At 40.8% G+C, this 20238-nt stretch overlaps 1 protein-coding gene across 1 annotated transcript; it reads right to left on the bottom strand.

The window, feature by feature from the left end:
• Positions 1–18179: 18179 nt before the first annotated feature.
• Positions 18180–18935, bottom strand: LOC126381366 (uncharacterized). The gene has a single exon (XM_050030863.1). It carries the CDS (start codon positions 18933–18935, stop codon positions 18180–18182), a length of 756 nt encoding a protein of 251 aa, XP_049886820.1.
• Positions 18936–20238: the final 1303 nt, after the last annotated feature.

Genomic DNA, 20238 nt, shown 5'->3' with positions numbered 1-20238 from the left:
TTTCCAAATTTAATGAAAATCAGTAAAGTTATACCTCTTTTTAAATCGGGCACAAAATCAGACCTCACGAATTATAGACCGGTTTCTATTCTACCAGTATTTAGTAAAATTTTCGAGAAAATTATTCTCGACCACCTGCTATGTCATTTTAATTTAAATAACTTACTTCACAGCCAGCAGTTTGGTTTTACTAAGGGTCGGTCTACAACAGACGCGAGTGTCACATTTGTTCGACACATTTTCGATGCTTGGGAGAAGTCGCAGAATGCCGTAGGAGTATTCTGTGACTTGTCTAAGGCATTCGACTGCGTGGATCACGAGACCTTGCTTTTGAAATTGAGGCACTATGGATTAAATAATGGAGCTCTCAGTTTGTTAAATTCATATCTAGGTGATAGGATACAAAAGGTACAAATCAATAGTACGACTTCTTCGGGCTCTCATGTTCAAATGGGAGTTCCTCAAGGATCCATTTTGGGGCCATTCCTTTTTTTAGTGTACATAAATGATTTACCTTATGTAGTACAGAACCAAGCTGACATTGTACTGTTCGCGGATGACACTTCTCTTATATTTAAAATCGATAGAAAGTTAGAGGAACTTGACGAAGCAAACAGCGCTGTGTCGCAGGTTCTAAGCTGGTTTACAGTAAATAATCTAGTTCTAAATGCTAAGAAAACGAAGTGTATTAAATTTGTTCTACCAAACGTAAAGAAAGTAAATAATAACATTAAAATTAACGACGAGAAACTAGATTTTGTTGAACACACCGTTTTCTTAGGAATTACTGTAGATTCAAAACTTCAATGGGGCCCACATATTGTATCACTAGCGGGCAAGCTAAGTTCAGCAGCATATGCCGTCAGAAGAATCCGACAACTCACAGATGTACCCACTGCTAGACTTGTCTACTTCAGCTACTTCCACAGCATAATGTCTTACGGTATTTTATTGTGGGGTCGAGCCGCTGATGTAGAAACTATTTTCATTATTCAAAAAAGGGCAGTTCGCGCTATTTATAATCTGCGTTGTCGGGACTCTTTAAGGGAGCTGTTTAAAGAAATAAATATACTGACGGTCGCAAGTCAATATATTTATGAAAACATTATGTATGTGCGTAAAAATGTATCTCTCCTTCCGAGAAACTGTGAAAGGCATACTTACAATACAAGGAATAAAAATAAAATTGTTGTTCAAAATTCTAGATTAAGTAAATTAAATTCATCTTCTTTGGGGTTATGTATACGTTTTTACAATAAAATACCAGATAATATTTTAAATTTGTCAGAGAACAAATTTAAAGCACACGTGAAGCTTACTTTATGTAAAAAAGCCTATTATAAGATTAATGATTACCTAAATGATAAAAATGTCTGGTATTAAATGTGTTCCTCTAGTTATTAAATAACTTGTAATGTACCCTCATTGATTTAAAAGATGTGTTGCTGTTGCAGTTTCTTGTCATTTCTTCTCCTCAGCCATAACACCTTGCGAAATGACGTAAATTCAAAAATGTTACATTGACCTTCAACAAGTTTATCCATGATAATTACGTTGAATAAATGATTCTGATTCTGATTCCTGCATGCCAAATTTCAAATGTCTAACTTGAGTGGTTTAGATTTTTCATACAAAAGGATTTTCCCGCTAATTCCCGTTCCTGTGGGAATTTCGGGAATTCCTTTCTTAGTGCACCTTTATGGTAACTAAGCTACGTTCCTTCCAAATTTCAAGTGCCTACGTTTAGCCGTTTAGGCTGTGCGTTGATATGTCAGTTAGTCAGTTTCTCCTTTTATATACATATTTAGATATTTCCGTCATACATGATTTCTATGTAACTTTAACCATTAAGGCTGCTCACGTGACGGAAGCTTAAAAAATGGAGTAACTTCTCCCGTTTTCCCAAAATTTCCCTTCACTACTCTGCTCCTATTGATTGTAGCGTGATGAGAAGTATACTATAACCTGCCCAGAAGTGTGAAGAATAATTGTACCAAGTTTCATTAAAATCCGTCCAGTAGTTTTTGTTTCTATAAGGAACATACAGACAGACAGACAGACAGACAGACAAAAATTTTACTGATTGCATTTTTGGCATCAGTATCGATCACTTATCACCCCCTGATAGTTATTTTGAAAATATATTTAATGTACAGAATTGACCTCTCTACAGATTTATTATAAGTATAGATAAAGTCAACTCAACTGTAAGGATTACTTTTTATTGTAATTAACCATCATATAAAAAGCAACATTACCACTTATTATTTATTAAACTTCAACTTCAAACTAATGTAGATACATATTAAAAATAAGGGAACGATTGAAAAGTGCTTACTTTAATAAGTAAAATTCAACATTATATTGATAATAATTATCAGCATAAAAGAAGCAAAGCAAAATAATCATAAAATAGCAGAATAAATAATTATTATAAATAACCAGCATAATATTAAAACTTATACTTAACTTGGTCAGGCAGAGTTTGAGTCTCCGTCAAAGTCTGACACAATACTCACCCGAGACACGACAGTCGGCCGCTTTTATACCAGTGAACAAACAACATGTTTACGTCATACAAACACGTGTTTTTATTAGCCATTTAAAGTGTAGTTTTAGCATGATATTTGACCACTGGTACTCTAAAATGTATCGAACATAATTTGTTACATATTTTACACCTTTTACATATATATTTACACCAATAATATAACACACTCATTACTTATTTACTTATATCTATTACAGCAAGTTTTAAACTTAATTCTTAAATGCTACAAATCTACCAACTATTCAATATGTTCATCAAATGACTTCTATAAAAACAGCTTTAATTTAGTTTTAAAGATTGGCTTACTACAACATTCGTTTTCGAACTCAATACTATTAAATATTCTTGGAACAAGGTATTTTAATATTCTCTCGCCATAATAATTGTTAGCACCTGGCTCTTCAAACATTTTTCTGGAAGTTTTACGGAGATTCCGACTGTACGGCTTGGGATTTTTATATTGAGGGTTTTGAAATTGGTCTAATGGAATTAGGTATTTTAGTTTTTCTTGAACAGGCAGAATTTCACATTTTTTATACAACCTACTATATTCTTTACATTCTTTCAGTGTTTTCTTATCTACTAATAACTTTATTAATCTAGTTTGCAATTTAAAAATTCTATCAAGGTATGTGGGGAACGTGCGACCATATGCAATCAGCCCGTAACTCAAAACAGCGTCTGCCAGAGAATGGTATACCATTTTTAAAGTCGGTCTATCCACAACATATTGTAGGTTCAAATTAAATCTGTACAATAGCCATCTAAGTCTATTACAAACATTATTTATATGTGGGTTCTAGCTCATATAGCAATATATAATTAGACCTAAGTATTTATATTATTTTACAAATTCAATATTTTTGCACTCAATACATACGATTTTATTAGAGTGTAGACACTCATAAGAGTGGCCTATTATATTAATATCTTTCGTAGGCTTTTTTAAGTATGGCGAATGAATTAACATACACTTAGTCTTATCTCTATTTAATATTATGCCATTGTCAGAGTATTGATAGAGTTATTTCTTGTTCCTTAAATCCTGATAATCTTACATTGAAAGCATTGGTAGAAAACGTACAAATTCACAAGCACACTCGGACTTGCTATAAAAACCGCACCAACCAATCCTGTCGGTTTGGTTTTCCTAGGGCACCTAGTGATAATACCTGTTTGTTTTGGACCTGATGAAGCTCGAGCTAATAATGGGCGATTTTGTAACCTTAGACGAACAGCTGAAGAAGGTATGGTTAATAATTATAATGCAGATTTATTAGAACTATGGGAAGGCAACATTGACGTGCAACCTTGTGGCAATGTTACTGCAGTTTCTTATTATGTCACTAAATACGTTAGCAAATGCGAACCACACGATAGTGGTGATGTAATATGCGAAGCCATTACCAAGGCTAAAAGGCAAGCGGGCACAGTATGGCATCAGTCATTCACTGTGGCTATGGCAATTTTGTCACAACGTTTGGTAAGCGCCCCTGAATGTGCTTATAGGTTATGCCATTTACCTCTTACAATTAGTTCACGGAAAACTGTGTTTGTTAACAGTTGCAAACCAAATGAAAGATTTCGGCTTTTACGAGTTGAAGGCAGTCATCAATTTATAACAACATTTTTGACCGCTACGTACAGAGACCCGATGATCTTGAAAACATGAGTCTGGCTGCTGTACGTTTTGAAACAGTTTCACACCCGGCATGGAATGAAGAAGATGGCGATGAGGAGTTGAGAGAAACGCATAATGAGCCTCTATGTTTTATTAAATTACGAGACAACACTCGAATGCGCATACGGAATAAACACGCAGTGCTTCGCACTAGATACTACACTTTAAATAGTGACAAAGAAAGTTATTATTATAGCTTACTTGTATGTCATCTCCCTTTTCGAGACGAATCTACCCTCTTACTGGACGATGAAACTGCAGAGTCTTGTTTTTTGAGACGGCAAACTGAATTACGACCTTTGCAAGCTAATGTTAATCCGGAAGAATTTGCTCATGCCGAGCAAATAATACAACAAGCATTAGCTCAAGCAACTGCGTTAAATGCTGCTAGACAAACGCTTGCCACTGATAACGAAGGGTTACTATGTGCAGATGAAGAAATTGTTATTAACATTAATGACAATTGCGATGATAATGGTGAAAGGATAATGATGCCTAATGATGTATTCATCAATACTATACGAGGACTTAATATTCAACAACAAAATTTGTTCCAAAAGGTTTCTTCTGCGGTCGAAGCCGATTTAAATGGCGCCGAAGATCAATTGCTGCTTTTTATAACGGGAGGTGCCGGCAGCGGCAAGTCGTACTTGTTAAAATTACTTGTAGAACACATCGTACGTTGTTACGCCCCGACTGTTGACCCTCTGCTTAAACCCAAAATATTTGGTAAGACTCTGCATTCTGTATTTTTACTACCCATTGAGAAAGGAAATACCATGTCCTATAAACGTTTAAGTGGTAATAAGCAAGAACAAGAAAGACGTAGATGGCGTCATATCAATTGGCTTATAATTGATGAAATTTCGATGGTGTCGTATGAAAACTTGCGAATCATACATTTACGTTTACAGGAATACAAAAACAATAATAACCTGTTTGGCGGAGTCAACTTACTACTATTTGGTGATATAATGCAACTGCCCCCGGTCAAAGGAAACTGGTGCTTTTTGCAGCCATCGTGGTTTGCAGCCGAAATTAATTTATGGCATCAATTTTCGTTTTGCGAACTAACAATAAACATGCGCCAACAAAATGATGCCGAATTCATCGATTTTCTAAATAACTTACGGGTCGGTGAATTGACTACGAGTCTACTTGAATTGCTATGTGAATGACGCAGAATACCTTTGACAGGGGACTTCGCTGATGGAGTTGCTGTGCGAATCTTCCCAACCGTTAAACAAGTTGACGATTATAATGATTTAATGACAGCAGAAAATTCTAAAGTACATAAAGTGTATACCATAACTGCTGTAGACGAGTCTCGTGAGGTTGCCACTTATGGAAAGACACCACCGCCCAACGTAATACCAAGGGATGTAAATAACTGCGGAGGATTATTATCGACGCTAAAGTTAGCTAAAGAATCTCGTGTTATGCTAAGGCGAAATATATCGGTTTCAGATGGCCTTGTAAACGGAGCAATGGGTATTGTTAAAAAATTTAAATGGCCAGCTCTTCGGAGAGAAAAAATTGAAGTAGGAGAATTACCGGAAAGTGTGTTAGTTCAATTTGATGATGAGACGATTGGAAGTAGAATTAAAGATGAAAATGGCTGGGTACCGATTACTGCTACTGTTGCAACATTTCAGGCAACTAAAGGATACGGAGATGTCGAGCGCCGAATGTTACCTTTCATTTTGAGTTGGGCAGTTACGGTTCACAAGTTACAGGGAACTACACTAGAAAAAGCTGTTATACAGGGTGTAACGGAACGGGGGTATCAAGCCGAAAGGGGACAAAACTATACCTTATGTAGATCTTATCTGCGAAATTTCAATTAAAAAAAAACACTTTTGATATTTTTTTCAATTTCAGTTAAAAAAAATATTTTAATATTCCCAGCATGTAAAAAACGCGGCACAGCACTATTGAGGTCACTGTTCTTAATCCACTCAAATATTGGCACTACACAAATCTCCTAGCGCGTCCTGGTCGCCTGGTACTCGTGGCGCTCGCACGGCCGCGATAGGTACGAAATTCGAGCGGGCGGCGGCTTTGGCGGCAACGTCAAAAGGAGTCGGCGGCCGATTGGAACAATCCGAGTCGGCGGCGCGTCGGCGACTGTAACAAACAATAATGACACTAAAGCGTCTAATAATTGGAGTCATTTTGCTTTGACAACTATTCTCACATAATTTTATGACGTGTAAAATAAGTTAAAATTACCTATTTGTTTAGGTAAGGTATTTAATTTAATAGTAAATAGGAAAAAAAAGTGTGAAAGTGTGGGTAAGTAGGTAGGTAATTAATAATTAGACTTACGTTTTACAAGAAAGGTTCGAAATGTCGTCCTCCCCGTTCGATGCACAGACCTGCTCGCCTGTAGCTAGATGCCCTGGTATTGCGCAACATCTCCGGCGTCATCGTTAGTAACGCTTCAATGATGCGCTGCTGCATCTGCTCCCTTGGTGTTGATCCAGAAAGTGTGGCCCCATAAGCACACCTCCAACAATACCAGCCCAAACATTGATCCTCCATGATTGGTGTTGGAACGACGACTGGGAGGACAGGTGGGGGTTGGTGTGCGACCAGTAATGTTCATTATGAATATTACTAATCTCCCCTCTTACAAATGACGCTTCATCTGTCCACAACACTTTCGAAGCAAAGTCTGGTGAGCTTTCCACTTGAGCTCGGTACCATTCGCAGAATGCCACACGAGGTAAATAATCAGCAGGAATGAGCTCGGGCGTACGTTGCATGTGGTAAGGTTCGCGTGGTAGTCCTTGGGTTGGCTGCACGGCTAGTACGGCTTCTTCAAACTCCGGATCACGGGTCGCCGAGCGGCCAGTCTCGGATGACGCGTGGAAAGAGCCCGTTAAATGCAGTAGGCAATTGACCATTTGCCTGAAGCAGCGCAGTGAAGGCAGTTGCCTGGCTTCATCAGCTAGTCTACCTTCTATGAATCGCTGACGATACAAGTTCCGTGCTTCACTCAAGTTGCCATCGCCGGCACTCACACACATCATCATTTCATAATAACCTGCATTACTCAAAGACACCTCGAACTATCACTGATCACAGTTATCACAACAAATCCAAATTTCGAACTTCACTCCGCAGATAGTAAACAAGCACTGACAAATAATTTGACAGTTTACTTTCGTGTGCATGTTTATATCTCTTTCGAATGCTAGTATCCTGGTACTTAAGGGTATGTTGTTATTTCTTTGTGCGCAATAAAATATTTTTATGGTATTGTTTGAATGAATGAATGTATTGTATTTTATGAAAGTAGGTATGTATTTTACTTTGAACCTAGAAAAGTAAAAAAGTCGTTTATCTAATAAGGATCACCCGCGCTCACACTCTGGCACTAACACAGAATTGCCAGGTTTCTTCGCAAATATCCCGCGCAATAGCAGAAGGCGAAATGAATCGGTCAACAATAAGACATACTATCACTTGTAGCTGCCCCTATCCCTAATGGGGTGGGCAGAGTCACAAGAACATCCCATTAGCGGTACGAGCATGATAATTATTTATGTACCTATGTTATGATTACTTGTGGCTCTGTCTGCCCCATAAGAGATAAAGGCGTGATATTATGTATGTATGTCTGGTACGGGCATGTAGCGATACGAGCGTGAAGTAGTAAGTGAAATTCCGCAGTCTCTGCCTACTCCAATGGGAAAAAGGCGTGATTTTATTGTTCACTGTTGGACAATACACGACTACATGTAGCGATACGAGCGTGTAGCGGTAAGTGAAATTCCGCAGTCTCTGCCTACTCCAATGGGAAAAAGGCGTGATGTTATTGTTCACTGTTGGACAATACACGACTACAATTTAGGAAAGAAAAAAAATACAAAAAAAATAATATTTTTTATCATGGTTAATGATAACTTTCCCTTAACAGCACCGCCATTTTGAATTTCGGGTGCACTAGTGCTTGCCGATCAAAAAAATTACTATCGATAATAACAATATCGATAGTAGCAAGACTACTGATAACTCGGAAAGTGGGAATATTTTCGATTTTATTACCTAAGTGCAATACAATCGATAGTATCGTTGCGGATTAATAACAAACTATCGATAATTTTGCCCTCAGTCAATAGTATTGCAACACTCCGATAGTATGGTTATTTTGAGTGGGCTGATTGTCTAAACTGAATTTCAATCACTGAAAAGTCCAAGGATTTAGATTTTTTGAAAAGTTATTTTTTTTATTTCTACCAATCAAAATCGTAGTTGAAAATGTTTGTGATCGATAATCGATACTGAACTATCGATAGTTCGAAACACTAGCGTGCCTTTTTCTATTCGCGAGCCCTGGCATCCTGGTACTAGGGTATAATCCCATTAACTGTCCCAATGCAATTTGCAATTCCGTGTTTCGGAAGGCACGGTTTGTCCCGGTGACTACTTACTCATGTAAGAAAGTAGTCATTACATGAGTCATGTCAGGGGCCTTTGGCGGCTCAATAGTGACCCTGACACCAGGGTTGATGAGGTTTGTAATCCACCTCACAACCCACACGATAGAAAAAGATTAAAAAAAATACTGTTACGTGTTTTTATTTCCTTGTACGCAATAAAGTATTATTGTATGGTATGAAAGTATTGTATTACTTATTTTAAGATTACTTTTACCATATCATAGTAAAAGTAAAGTTATGTTAGGTAGGTACTTTACTTGAGAAATTAATTTTGTCTTTACTATGTTGTAAACGTAACATTAATGTCTCGTTAATAAGATACACAATCACTTGCAGCTGCTCGTATCCCTAATGGGGACGGCAGAGCCATAAGTAATCAGAACATACTAACATAATAATTATCACGCCCGTATCACTAACGGGTAGGCAGTCACAACGGTACTTGAGAAATTTATTTTGCTTTTACTATGTTGTAAATCCCCAAGGAATTCTAACAAGCCTCTGACGTTGCCGGCCGCCTCAGGGAGGCGCCCCGTCTGGCCAAGGTGCCGGACCCGGTAGTTGGCGGCTCCTTCTTTTTTTTTTTTTTGACGTGACTTATTGTAGATTTGCCGCAGATGGCATTAACTACTTGACCGGACAAATGGGGAGCGCTGAAGGCTCTCACCCGGTACAACGTTTAAGACAACAGGCCTGAGGGTGCCCAGTTGGGCGCGAACCTCGGCTCAGGGCGTCGTCTGAAAGGAAAAATATTTGAAAGAATTAATCGACCCTAGTGGGTCGATAGCGATAAGCGCTGAATGAGGGAAATCGTCGACCACGCCGGCGGGGTCGGTATCGGGGACCTGAAGTGTTTGGTGTCGCGAGCTGATTGGCTGCCTCTATGGCTAGAGTGATCGGGTCGTCGGGAAGGCGGCTCCTTCACACTCCAGTAGCACATGGGCCGCTGTCTCGTCCATGCAGGTTCTGCACAGGGGCTTGTCGGTGACACCTAGTGTAAACAGATGTTTGTTGATATCACCGTGACCACACAGCTACACCTGCTACCTGCAGCTATTACCTGTATTAGTGGAGACCTCTTCACATTTAGAATTCTTTTGAAGAGACAACTATTAATGTTGGGTAGTGCCATCTTAGCCTGCCTGCATTTATTTACGGTGGTTCATAGTCTGGTGTGTTTGTTCATTCCCAAATATCCTAATACCGAACTAGCTTTATTTGCGGATGAGTCTTCGTGCCGTGGTCGAGTTATGATGACCGGAATTCTCCAACGCGCCAATGCCTTGGGCAAGTAGTTTCGCAAATGGAGAATCAAGGTAAACCCGGAGAAAAGTGCAGCGGTGTACTTTTCAAAGGGCTATTATAACACGTCACTGTCACGCTGTCAACTCAAGTCATCAAGGTGTCTGGCAAGCCGATCCCTTGGGAGGAGCAAGTCAAATATCTCGGCGTAGTCTTAGATAGACGTCTTACTTTCAAGGCCCATATCCAACGTGTACGCGATTGCGCCACGTTTGTAATGGGCCGTGTTCATTGTCTCCTTAACAAGCGTAGTAAATTATCCCTTAGGAATAAGGTGAAAATCTACACGACTTGCATCCGTCCGATCATGACCTATGCAGGGGTAGTTTTCGCTCACGTGAGTCTCTCTCAAATCTACCGTCTACAGGTAATACAAAAACGTTTCACGAAATCCACGGGAGCTCCGTGGTTCCTTCGCAATGAAAATCTGCACATTGACCTAAGTCTGCCAACCATTGCCCAATGGCTCAAATTAGCTTCAAATTCAAATTCAAATTCAAATTCAAAAATATCTTTATTCAGTAGGTAACATAGTTACACTTTGAATCGTCAATTTTTACATAACGAACGTCTCATCCGCCTAAAACTACTGCAGCTTCTCACAACCTGTATAGCCGGGGAAAAGAAGCTGCAAGAAAAACCTCGGCACAGGGCCCTAGACGTTCTTTTAAAAAAAATAAAAATAAACATAAAATATTGATATACAATTGAGTAATTTAGCTGCCTAATATCAGTTCTCAGACAGTTAATCCCATGCATTCATATCTTCTAAATAATCACTAACTTTATAATAACCTTTTTTGTAAAGTTTTTGTTTAACTACTGTCTTAAAGCAGTTGAAAGGCAAATTCTGAATGTCAATGGGAATCTTATTGTAAAAACGTATACATTGCCCCTTAAAAGATTTAGTAATCTTATGTAATCGACTGACTTGTAAAGCAAGTTTATTTTTATTCCGGGTATTAACAATGTGCCGATCGCTATTTTTTGCAAATAATCCTATATGTTTTTTTACATATATTAAGTTTTCAAAGATATATTGTGATGCCAAAGTTAAAATATTAATTTCTTTAAATTTATTTCTAAGTGACATCTTGGGTCCCAATTTGTAAATCGCCCGAATGGCCCGCTTTTGCAGAACAAAAATGCTGTTCACATCTGCAGCATGACCCCACAGCAAGATGCCGTACGACATTAGACTGTGGAAGTAGGCAAAATAAACTAATCGCGCGGTTTCTACATCGGTTATTAAACGAATTTTTTTGACCGCGAATGCTGCTGAGCTGAGCCTTTTGGACAACTTATCAATATGAGGACTCCATTGCAACTTAGCGTCCAAAGTAATTCCCAAAAATACAGCAGTATCCGTGAGGTCCAATTCCTTATTTTTTACAATAATAGAATCGAGCGGCCTACTAACATTCGATAACGTAAAATAAACATATTTTGTTTTATTTTCATTAAGTAGCAGGTTGTTTACAGTAAACCAATCCACTACCTCTGAAATGGCGTTGTTTACATCGTCAAAGGAATCTTGTCGTCTCTTTACTTTAAAAAGTAAGGAGGTATCATCTGCAAACAGCACCACTTCATGTTTTACAAGACTAGGTAGGTCGTTTATGTAAACTAGGAATAGAAATGGACCTAGAATTGAGCCCTGCGGGACGCCTATAGTGACGTTAGATCCACACGATCCGGAGCCATGCACATCAACCCTCTGAACGCGGCCACTAAGGTACGACTCCAAAAGAGCGATGGCATTATCTGTTATTCCATAGTGACGAAGTTTCGCGATCAATATATCATGACAAACGCAATCGAAGGCTTTGGAAAGGTCACAAAAGACACCAATAGCATCTTTGGACTCCTCCCAAGCCTGAAAAACATGATTTATTAACTCAACACCAGCATCGGTTGTTGAGCGACCCTTTGTGAAACCAAATTGTTTATTAGACATTAAATTGTTTAAATTGAAATGTTGAAGTAATTGCAGTAATAAAATTTTTTCAAATATTTTACTAAGCGTGGGTAGTATAGATATTGGTCTAAAATTAGTAGGGTCAGAAGTACTACCAGCTTTAAACAATGGAATGACTTTACTGTGCTTCATTAAATCTGGAAACACACCATTGTCTACACATTTATTAAATATACATGATAGATAGGGAGCTATGCAATCAATCACGGAGTTAATGACTTTAACAGAGAGACCATGAAGATCTGCAGTCTTTTTCATTTCTAAAGATTTAAAAGCTCTTAAGACGTCCCTAGGACTCACGTGTGTAAATGTTAGTTTATCTACTTTGGACGTATCTATGTGCTCCTTTACAAGTGATTGAGCGAGTGCAGGAGATGACTTCAAGTCCTTGGTAGTCGAAAATGGAATGTCAGTAAAGAATTTTTCAAAAGCTTCAGCAACTTGCTTATCATTTGTGAGTAGTTTACCGTCAATTTGTAATTGATACTCGAGATCGCGTGCTTTGACTTTCCCATTTTCGCTATTTATAACTTTCCAAGTCATTTTAATAATATCTGAGCTACCTTTAATTTTACTGCTAACAAACATTGCCTTCGCGGTAACGCAAACACGTTTGAAAACTTTTGAATACCGTTTTACATAGTCGTGAAAAGCTACGCTATGATTGTATGTTCTTTCTTCATAAAGTTCATACAACCTGTTTCTACTCTTATAAATTCCTACCGTCGCCCAGTCACTAAAAATTCGTGTGTCTGCTTTCTTAATTGTTTTTGCCTTAAATACTTTACTAACTTCCGATTTTGTTAGATTAAATAGGGAGTTATATAACAAATTTGGGTCATCACAGTAAGGAAGTTCTGGTAATTTGTTTGACATATTATCTTTGAATTGTTCTAAACGACTACTTGATATGGGATTGCATGTAACATCCTTTTTCAGAGAGCGGTCAATAAATAAGTTGAAAGATATTTGTTGACCACAGTGATCTGACTTTAATTTATTAATTATTAATTTATCACAAGGTTCTAAGTTACTAAAAATATTATCGATACATTTCGCGGACTGTGACGTGATTCGGGTTGGTTCTGAAAAAAGATTTACAAGATTATAACACAGAAATAAAGATTTGAATGTAGTACTTAATGAGCAATTTTCCAGAATATCAATATTGAAATCACCGCAGACGATAACATGTTTGCTTTTATTACATAATTTGCATAAAGCTTCATCAATAACTTTCTCAAATAGATCATAAGATGAAGCGGGGGGTCTGTATACGCTCAATACAATAAGCCGGCTGAGTTCAATACAGGCTAGCTCAACAGTTCGCTCAACTGAGAGACTTACAATATCCGTTCGTTCCTTATATTTTAAACAATTACGTACTAATATTAATGAACCGCCACGGATAGCCGTCTCCCTGCTGTACGAGCTGGCAACCTGGTGATTATTGAAGCAAACGAACTCATGTTTTTTTAGCCAATGTTCAGTTACGCACATAATATCAACACAATTACTGTTTAAAAAAAGTTCAATTTCAAGTTCCTTGCCCAATATTCCTTGTATGTTTTGGTGTACCAGGTTGATTACATTTGTATTTTTCTTATTGCATTTTATATTTAATATGTCCTCATTTAACTTACTACAGCCAAAGTTTTTCTCTGTTGTCATTAAATTTAATTTAAATTACAAATGTCAGAAATAAAAATAGGCTGCTCAATAGGAGCAGACGCGTTAAAAGCCAACGAATTGGCTGATTCTATTGTAAAAAAAAAGGATAGCGACTTCGCTATTTGTCTTTTGTAAAAGTTAGATAGATAGTAATATCTATCTTTGGTCAAATAAAAATTCCTAACATAGGAATTCGTATCAATAAACTGAAACTTATTATAATAATCGCAAACTAAAGTATGCAACGTCAGGTTTAGATCATGTCTAAACTTATTTTCGGTTTTTAGCTGACTTTGGCTGAAAGGCAATGCAAACAAAATCACTTGTGCTACATTCGGTAGGCTGTTAAGTAAGGAAATATAATGAGTAAGTAGTTCTTTGTTCGCGTTACCTCTCCTACCGGCCAAGATTATGATTGTACTATTTTGTGAGAATTGATATGAAATTATTCTTTTTAAAATGTCTAAATAGGAGGCACCCGGCATACAATTATTAATTACTGCCCGCCTCAAGAAATGGCTAAGTTGTAAACCCATTGATTTGCCAATTTCGTCACTAAACATAATAATATTTTGCGCTTTGTTTACCGGCGCGGGCGCCGCCTGCCCGGTCGCCGACGAGAAGGACGTATTATTGTCATTATCAATAGGTGTGAGGAGCAAGTCCTGCGGCGCCGGTACCAGCTGATGGGCCGGCGCAGGCGCGGACAGAGGGGAGGATTCGGAAACACGAGCAAGCCGCTCAGTCTGCGAGGATGAATGCTTGCATCTATACTGACGATTAATTAGTGAATCGAAGCGTTCCGCGTTGTGAAAACTCAAACTCACCATCTTATCAGCGGCCAGCTCGTGCTTTCGAATAGTTTTCTGAGCTACTTCGTAGTCCAGTGTCATATATTCTAAGGATTTTGTCAGTTTTTTTATCTGTGCCTGGAGCTGATCAATTTCACACTCATATTTTTTTGTTTGGTTTTCTAACGTTACGGTACAAGTATTAATTTCGTTCAATAGATGTTGCCCCGTATTAAACAAGTGATGGTGTGAAGTTGATGCTTGTGGTGAGTCACAAGTGAGGTTACTCTTTGAACACAACACCTCGTGAGATGGGGTGGCGGCAGGGACCAAGTCAGGTGAGTCTATGATCAGCTCGTCAAACAGCGATTGTGTCTGAGACGTTTTAAAAGTACTATCCGCGAGTTCAAAGTCCGATATTTGTTTATAAAGCCAGCTTTAATTGATCTTCTAGCTTACGAGCTGCCACACTGCGAGTAGTCATAGAAGACATAGTACTCATAGTGTTTTAAAGCAACAAAAAGAAAAGTAAACGTTTCAGTGAGAAGCCACCAAAGAAAGAGTGGTAGTTACTTACAATTTTGATAATCGTTATTCTTTAATAAGTATTTAGAATGCACTATAGATTCCGAAAAGATTCGCACTTTTGAGTTTGTAACGGTTTAACTGACACAAAGACACTTATCACAATTTAAACGCCTTATAGCACTTATAACCACACAAATTTATACAATATTGTTAAAATATGATAAGAATATTATGACGAAATTGGTTTTTTAGGAATTTATATACGATAAATTAATTTAAATAATTAAAAACTACGAGAGCTAATCTGTTTACAACTTAACCGTAGGGTTGCCAGAGCAAAAAAAAAAAAAAAAAAAAAAAAAAAAAAAAAAAAAAAAAAAAAAAAAAAAAAAAAAAAAAAAGCGTTTTTTCGTTTGATTCTGCTCCGCACCAAACAAATCCCCTGGTAGTTGCGGCTTCCGAATACATCCCGCTTAGGAACGGTACTGAATAGCATCGGCGTCCGAAGGATGTAATACGATCCCGACGACCCGATTACTCAAGCCATCAGCCAATCAGCTCGCGACAACAAACACTTCAGGACCCCGATACCGACACCGCCGGCGTGGTCGACGACTTCCCTCAATCAGCGCTTATCCCTATCGACTTACTAGGGTCGTTTAATTCTTTCAAATATTTTTCCTCTCAGACGACGCCCTGAGCCGAGGTTCGCGCTCAACTGGGCACCCTCAGGCCTGTTGTCTTAAACGATGTACCGGGTGAGAGCCTTCAGCGCTCCCCATTTGTCCGGCCAAGTAGTTAATGTCATTTGCGGCAAATCTTCGATAAGTCACGTCGAAAAAAGGTGTTTGTTGGCTGCTCTCGTTCGTAGCAGCGAGCGAACCTGTCCAAATGAGATCGGCAATATCGGTTCTGGACCGATGGCTGTTACCTCCCGTTCCCCTTCTGGCCAACTCGTCCGCCGCGTCGTTACCTCTTGAATCGCTGTGTCCTTTGATCCATTGTAAAGTGACGTGGTTGTACTTGCACACCTTAGTCAGTGATTGGTGGTAACTGTATGAGTAGTAGTAGTTGTTGTTTAGGGCCTGCAAAACTCTGAAAGTATTCTAATGAAACTGTCCCGTACCTACTCGTAGCTAGCCATGAACGCATACGCCGCTAGCGTGATGCCCATTTGACCTGGATTTGGTGTTAAGGGAGCCTGATATTACATAATCATAAAATAAAGCATAATACACAAGGAGACGAGATGCATTGTACATTTCTTTATCAACTATTAATGTAGGTAATCGACTTAATTTTTGGACAAAACTTGTACAACAAAGTGACTCTGCCCACCTCAGTAGCGCAGTAAGTGTGATATTAGATATGTGTAATTACTTGTGGCTCTGTCTGGTCCATTAGGGATAAAGCCGTGATTTATGTATGTTCACATCTTCTTCTATCCTATGGGTTGTGAGGTGGATAACCTCGTGCGAGGGTTATTATTGAGCCGTCAAATGCCCCTGACATGGCTCATGTAACGACTACTTACTTACATCAGTAAGTAGTAACCGGGACCAAAGCCCATTGGTTTTTTAACTATTGTGTCTGGAAATCTTGGCCTCACAAGAATGAAACAAAACAATTTAAAAAATATTGATTATTTATGGCCATCACTGGCACGTTTACCCTTTACTAGGGCAGGCATAAATAAAAGAGGTGGTAGCTGTTCACTCAAAAGTTAAATACCTTGAACAGCTGATTGCTACGTAGTGTTGTGCAAATTTGAATTTATTACATGAAGACCTGGAATTCAATTGCTCATAACTAATGCAAATATGAATTTAGGCGGCCAATACTCTCGCATGTGATTTGTAGATAGTGACAGAGTAGGCACACTTCGGGTTGATACCCCCCTTCCGTTACACTCTGTAGATCTAAGCAAGAAAAATTTCGCCAAAGGACAGGTGTATGTTGCTCTAAGTCGTGTTAAAACCTTGGAAGGAATAGCGTTGTCTGATTTAGATGCAAACAAATTATTGAGTAGGCCTCACGACGACAAAGCATTGCTAGAGATGACGCGATTACGCTACTTAAATTCAGCATCTTGATTTTCATTGACGTGACGACGCATCAGCATGACGAGTAGGCAGAGTTGGGTGTCATCGATTACGTAACGAATACTGAGAGGGATGATTCAGCTCATTATTCTGAGTTAATATGAAGTGGAATTTTCCGTCGCGATAGAAAATTCCACTTGATATTAACTCAGAATAATGAGCTGAATCATCCCTCTCAGTATTCGTTACGATGTCACTAACACCACACGTGTGTATGTATGTGGGTGTGTGTGTGCGTGTGTATGTGTGTGAGTTGCTGTCATACCAATGCACACTCACGCACACATATGAATATACATAATTATGTATGTGTATAAATAAACACAATCTGTGTAGGTAAATTTAAAGGCAGTTGTTAATATAAGTGTCTCAGTGTGAAAATTAAGGATGTAGGCTTTGCACAATATTTTATCTAGCATACAAGTATAATATCTATTTCTGTTTGTTCTTGAAATGTATAAATAAATGATTACATAAGATAAATAAAAAATAACATGATTGAATTAATTATAATAAAAAAAAAGTTTTAATAAATATTGTTTTTTAAAAAATAAACTTGATAATCTAAAATGTATTGTGCAACACATCCCCACCTTGCCCCACCTCGTCCCAACCTAGCTCTACCCCATCCTCACCTTGCCCCACCTTACCCCACTTCATCCCCACCTTGTTCCACCCCCATCCCCACTTTACCACACCTCGCCCCACCTCATCCCCACCCCAACTTGCCCTTTTTTTTTTGGTTACGAAGGGGAAATCCTCATGGATACCTCGCCACCCGGGGGAGCGACGAGGTTATGTCGGACTCTTACCGACTAAAACCCCTCCGATGGCCCTCTGCTGCGCATGTCGGGAAGCTCCGGGATCTCTAACGAACGCACCGGTGCTTCCCTCGCGCCTGCTATAAAAAGCGCGTCCCGGAGTAGGTCCCCACCCCTACGCCATCCCAGTTTTACGGCAATGCGAGGCCATGTCACATTGCCGTCCCTCCCGGAGACCGTATAGAGCGGCTCGGGCCCCCGCCCTTACCACTCACGGTCTCCAGTGTCCCCTTTCAGTCGCCTTTTACGACAGGCAGGGGGTACCGTAGCCCTATTCTTGCGCCCGGAACTACAGGGCGGACACGGCTAGACAGCCGCGGCTACCGCCGCCACCGCACGTCGCCGACGTCTCCTTCTCCGGGCGGGATCCAGCCTCTCCCGGTCCCGTTCCGCGGCCTCTTTCTGAGTCATAACAGACTCGCAGAAAGCGACCATCGCCTTCCATTGCCTTTCTCCCGACAGCATAGCCGCAACTATGGCAGGGGGAGAAAGGTCAGCCCCAACCTCTGAGACCAGGGTTTGTCGCTCCGGTATCCACGCGGGACACTCCTCCAGCGTATGCTGGGCGTCGTCCACATCGTCACTGCAGTGATGACACTGCGCTGTTACTTCGCGTCCAATCCGATGCAGGTACTGACCGAAACAGCCGTGTCCGGTGAGCACCTGTGTTAATCGGAACGTGCCGTTCCAGATTTTCTCCATCCATGGGGCAAAAGATGGTAATATTGCCCCAACGACTCTTTGTCGTGAGGAATGTGGCTCCTCAAGTCGCGCTTTCCACTCCTCGAGCGCCCTAAGGTGTTCTCGCTCTCTGAGCCTCTCTACAGCTCGTTGAGGCTCCCCACTTTGGCGAATGCTACGAACGAGATGGTATGTTCGCGCATCCATGTCCGCTAAGATGTCTAGAGGCGGGCATCGGGCCAAGAGCATGGCAGCCTCATGGGATATTGTGCGGTATCCCCTCACTATTCGGATGGACACTCTCCGCTGCAAACTGTTAAGTTTGCGCCGCCGGTCGCTCGTCAGGCTAGGGGCCCAGACAGGCGCACCGTAGAGTGCCATCGAACGCACTACCCCGGCGTAGAGACACCGGACTCCCTCTCTCGGCCCGCCGAGGTTGGGAAGAATGCGGTGAAGGGCTCCGATCACTTTCTCGATCCTGGGGTATAGGCGGTTGTGGTGTTCCCGGAAATCCCACTAGCCGTCCAGGATAAGGCCAAGGTATTTTATTTGCCTTCTGATCGGAACTTGGACATCGCCGACGCGGATCGACGAGTCTGGTGGCTCCTCACCCCGTGAGAGGTTGTGGAACCACAGCGCCTCGGTCATGTGCGGCGCTAACTCTCCAGTTCCAAGACCGTGTATTTTCCGGGTAACACATGCCACCCCCAACTCGGCAAGTCGAGTCGTCGACTCAAAGTTGTCCCCGTTTGCCAGCACAAGCATGTCGTCCGCGTAGCAGACGACATGAACACTAGCGGGGAGGTCGGCTCGCAGGACTGAGTCATAGGCAAGATTCCAGAGCAGAGGACCTAAAACGGACCCCTGTGGAACCCCGCAATAGACAGGTCTCCGATGGACCTCGGCCTCCCGTCCCATGTATGTTATATGCCTGTCTTGAAGATAGGCACCAACTATCCCTCGGAGATAGGGAGGTACTTGGTGATACACCAGGGCCTCCCTAATTGCCTGCAGGGAGTTGAAAGCGTTGACAATATCTAGACTTATTGCCAACGACACCCCGCCCTCGCTCACGGCCTCATCCGACAGAGAGCGGACGCGAAGGATCGCGTCCACTGTCGATTGACCTCGTCAGAAGCCGAACTGGCACTCCGAAAGGTTGGGGCCCTCCAACACGAGATGTTCGACGATGCGATCGGCCACTATTCGTTCGAATAGTTTGCCGATCTCGTCGAGTAGGCATATGGGACGGTATGCAGAGGGAGAGTCTGCAGCCCTGCCTTCCTTCCTTCAAAGGACCAGACTTGAGTCCTTCCACTCGGAGGGGAAAAGACCCTGACGGAGGCAAGAGGTGAAAAGTTGCCTCAGTCTGTCCCCCAGAACGGTTAGAGCCAGCACCCAGGCCCGACCCGGTATTCCGTCTGGGCCTGGGGCGGTGTTCTTGGCTCTGAGCCGTTTAACAGCTCGGTCGAGCTCGTCTTGCGACACTTCGAGCTGTGGGGACCAATCTGTTGGTTCCGCAGAAGTCGAGGCGGCGAGAGTGCTGTTCTGGACTCTGGGAAACAGTGCGTCAATCACCGTCTCCAGTAGAGCTGAGTCCATCGTCTCTGTCAGTGGAGGCACCCATGGCCGGAGCTTGCCCAATACGATTTTGTATGAGCGGCCCCATGGGTAGGGACCCATG

Source organism: Pectinophora gossypiella, unplaced genomic scaffold, assembly GCF_024362695.1.
Source record: "Pectinophora gossypiella unplaced genomic scaffold, ilPecGoss1.1 Pgos_47, whole genome shotgun sequence".
NCBI lineage: Eukaryota > Metazoa > Arthropoda > Insecta > Lepidoptera > Gelechiidae > Pectinophora > Pectinophora gossypiella.
The sequence above is the reverse complement of the archived record's forward strand: the minus strand, read 5'-3'. Positions and strand labels throughout refer to the sequence as shown.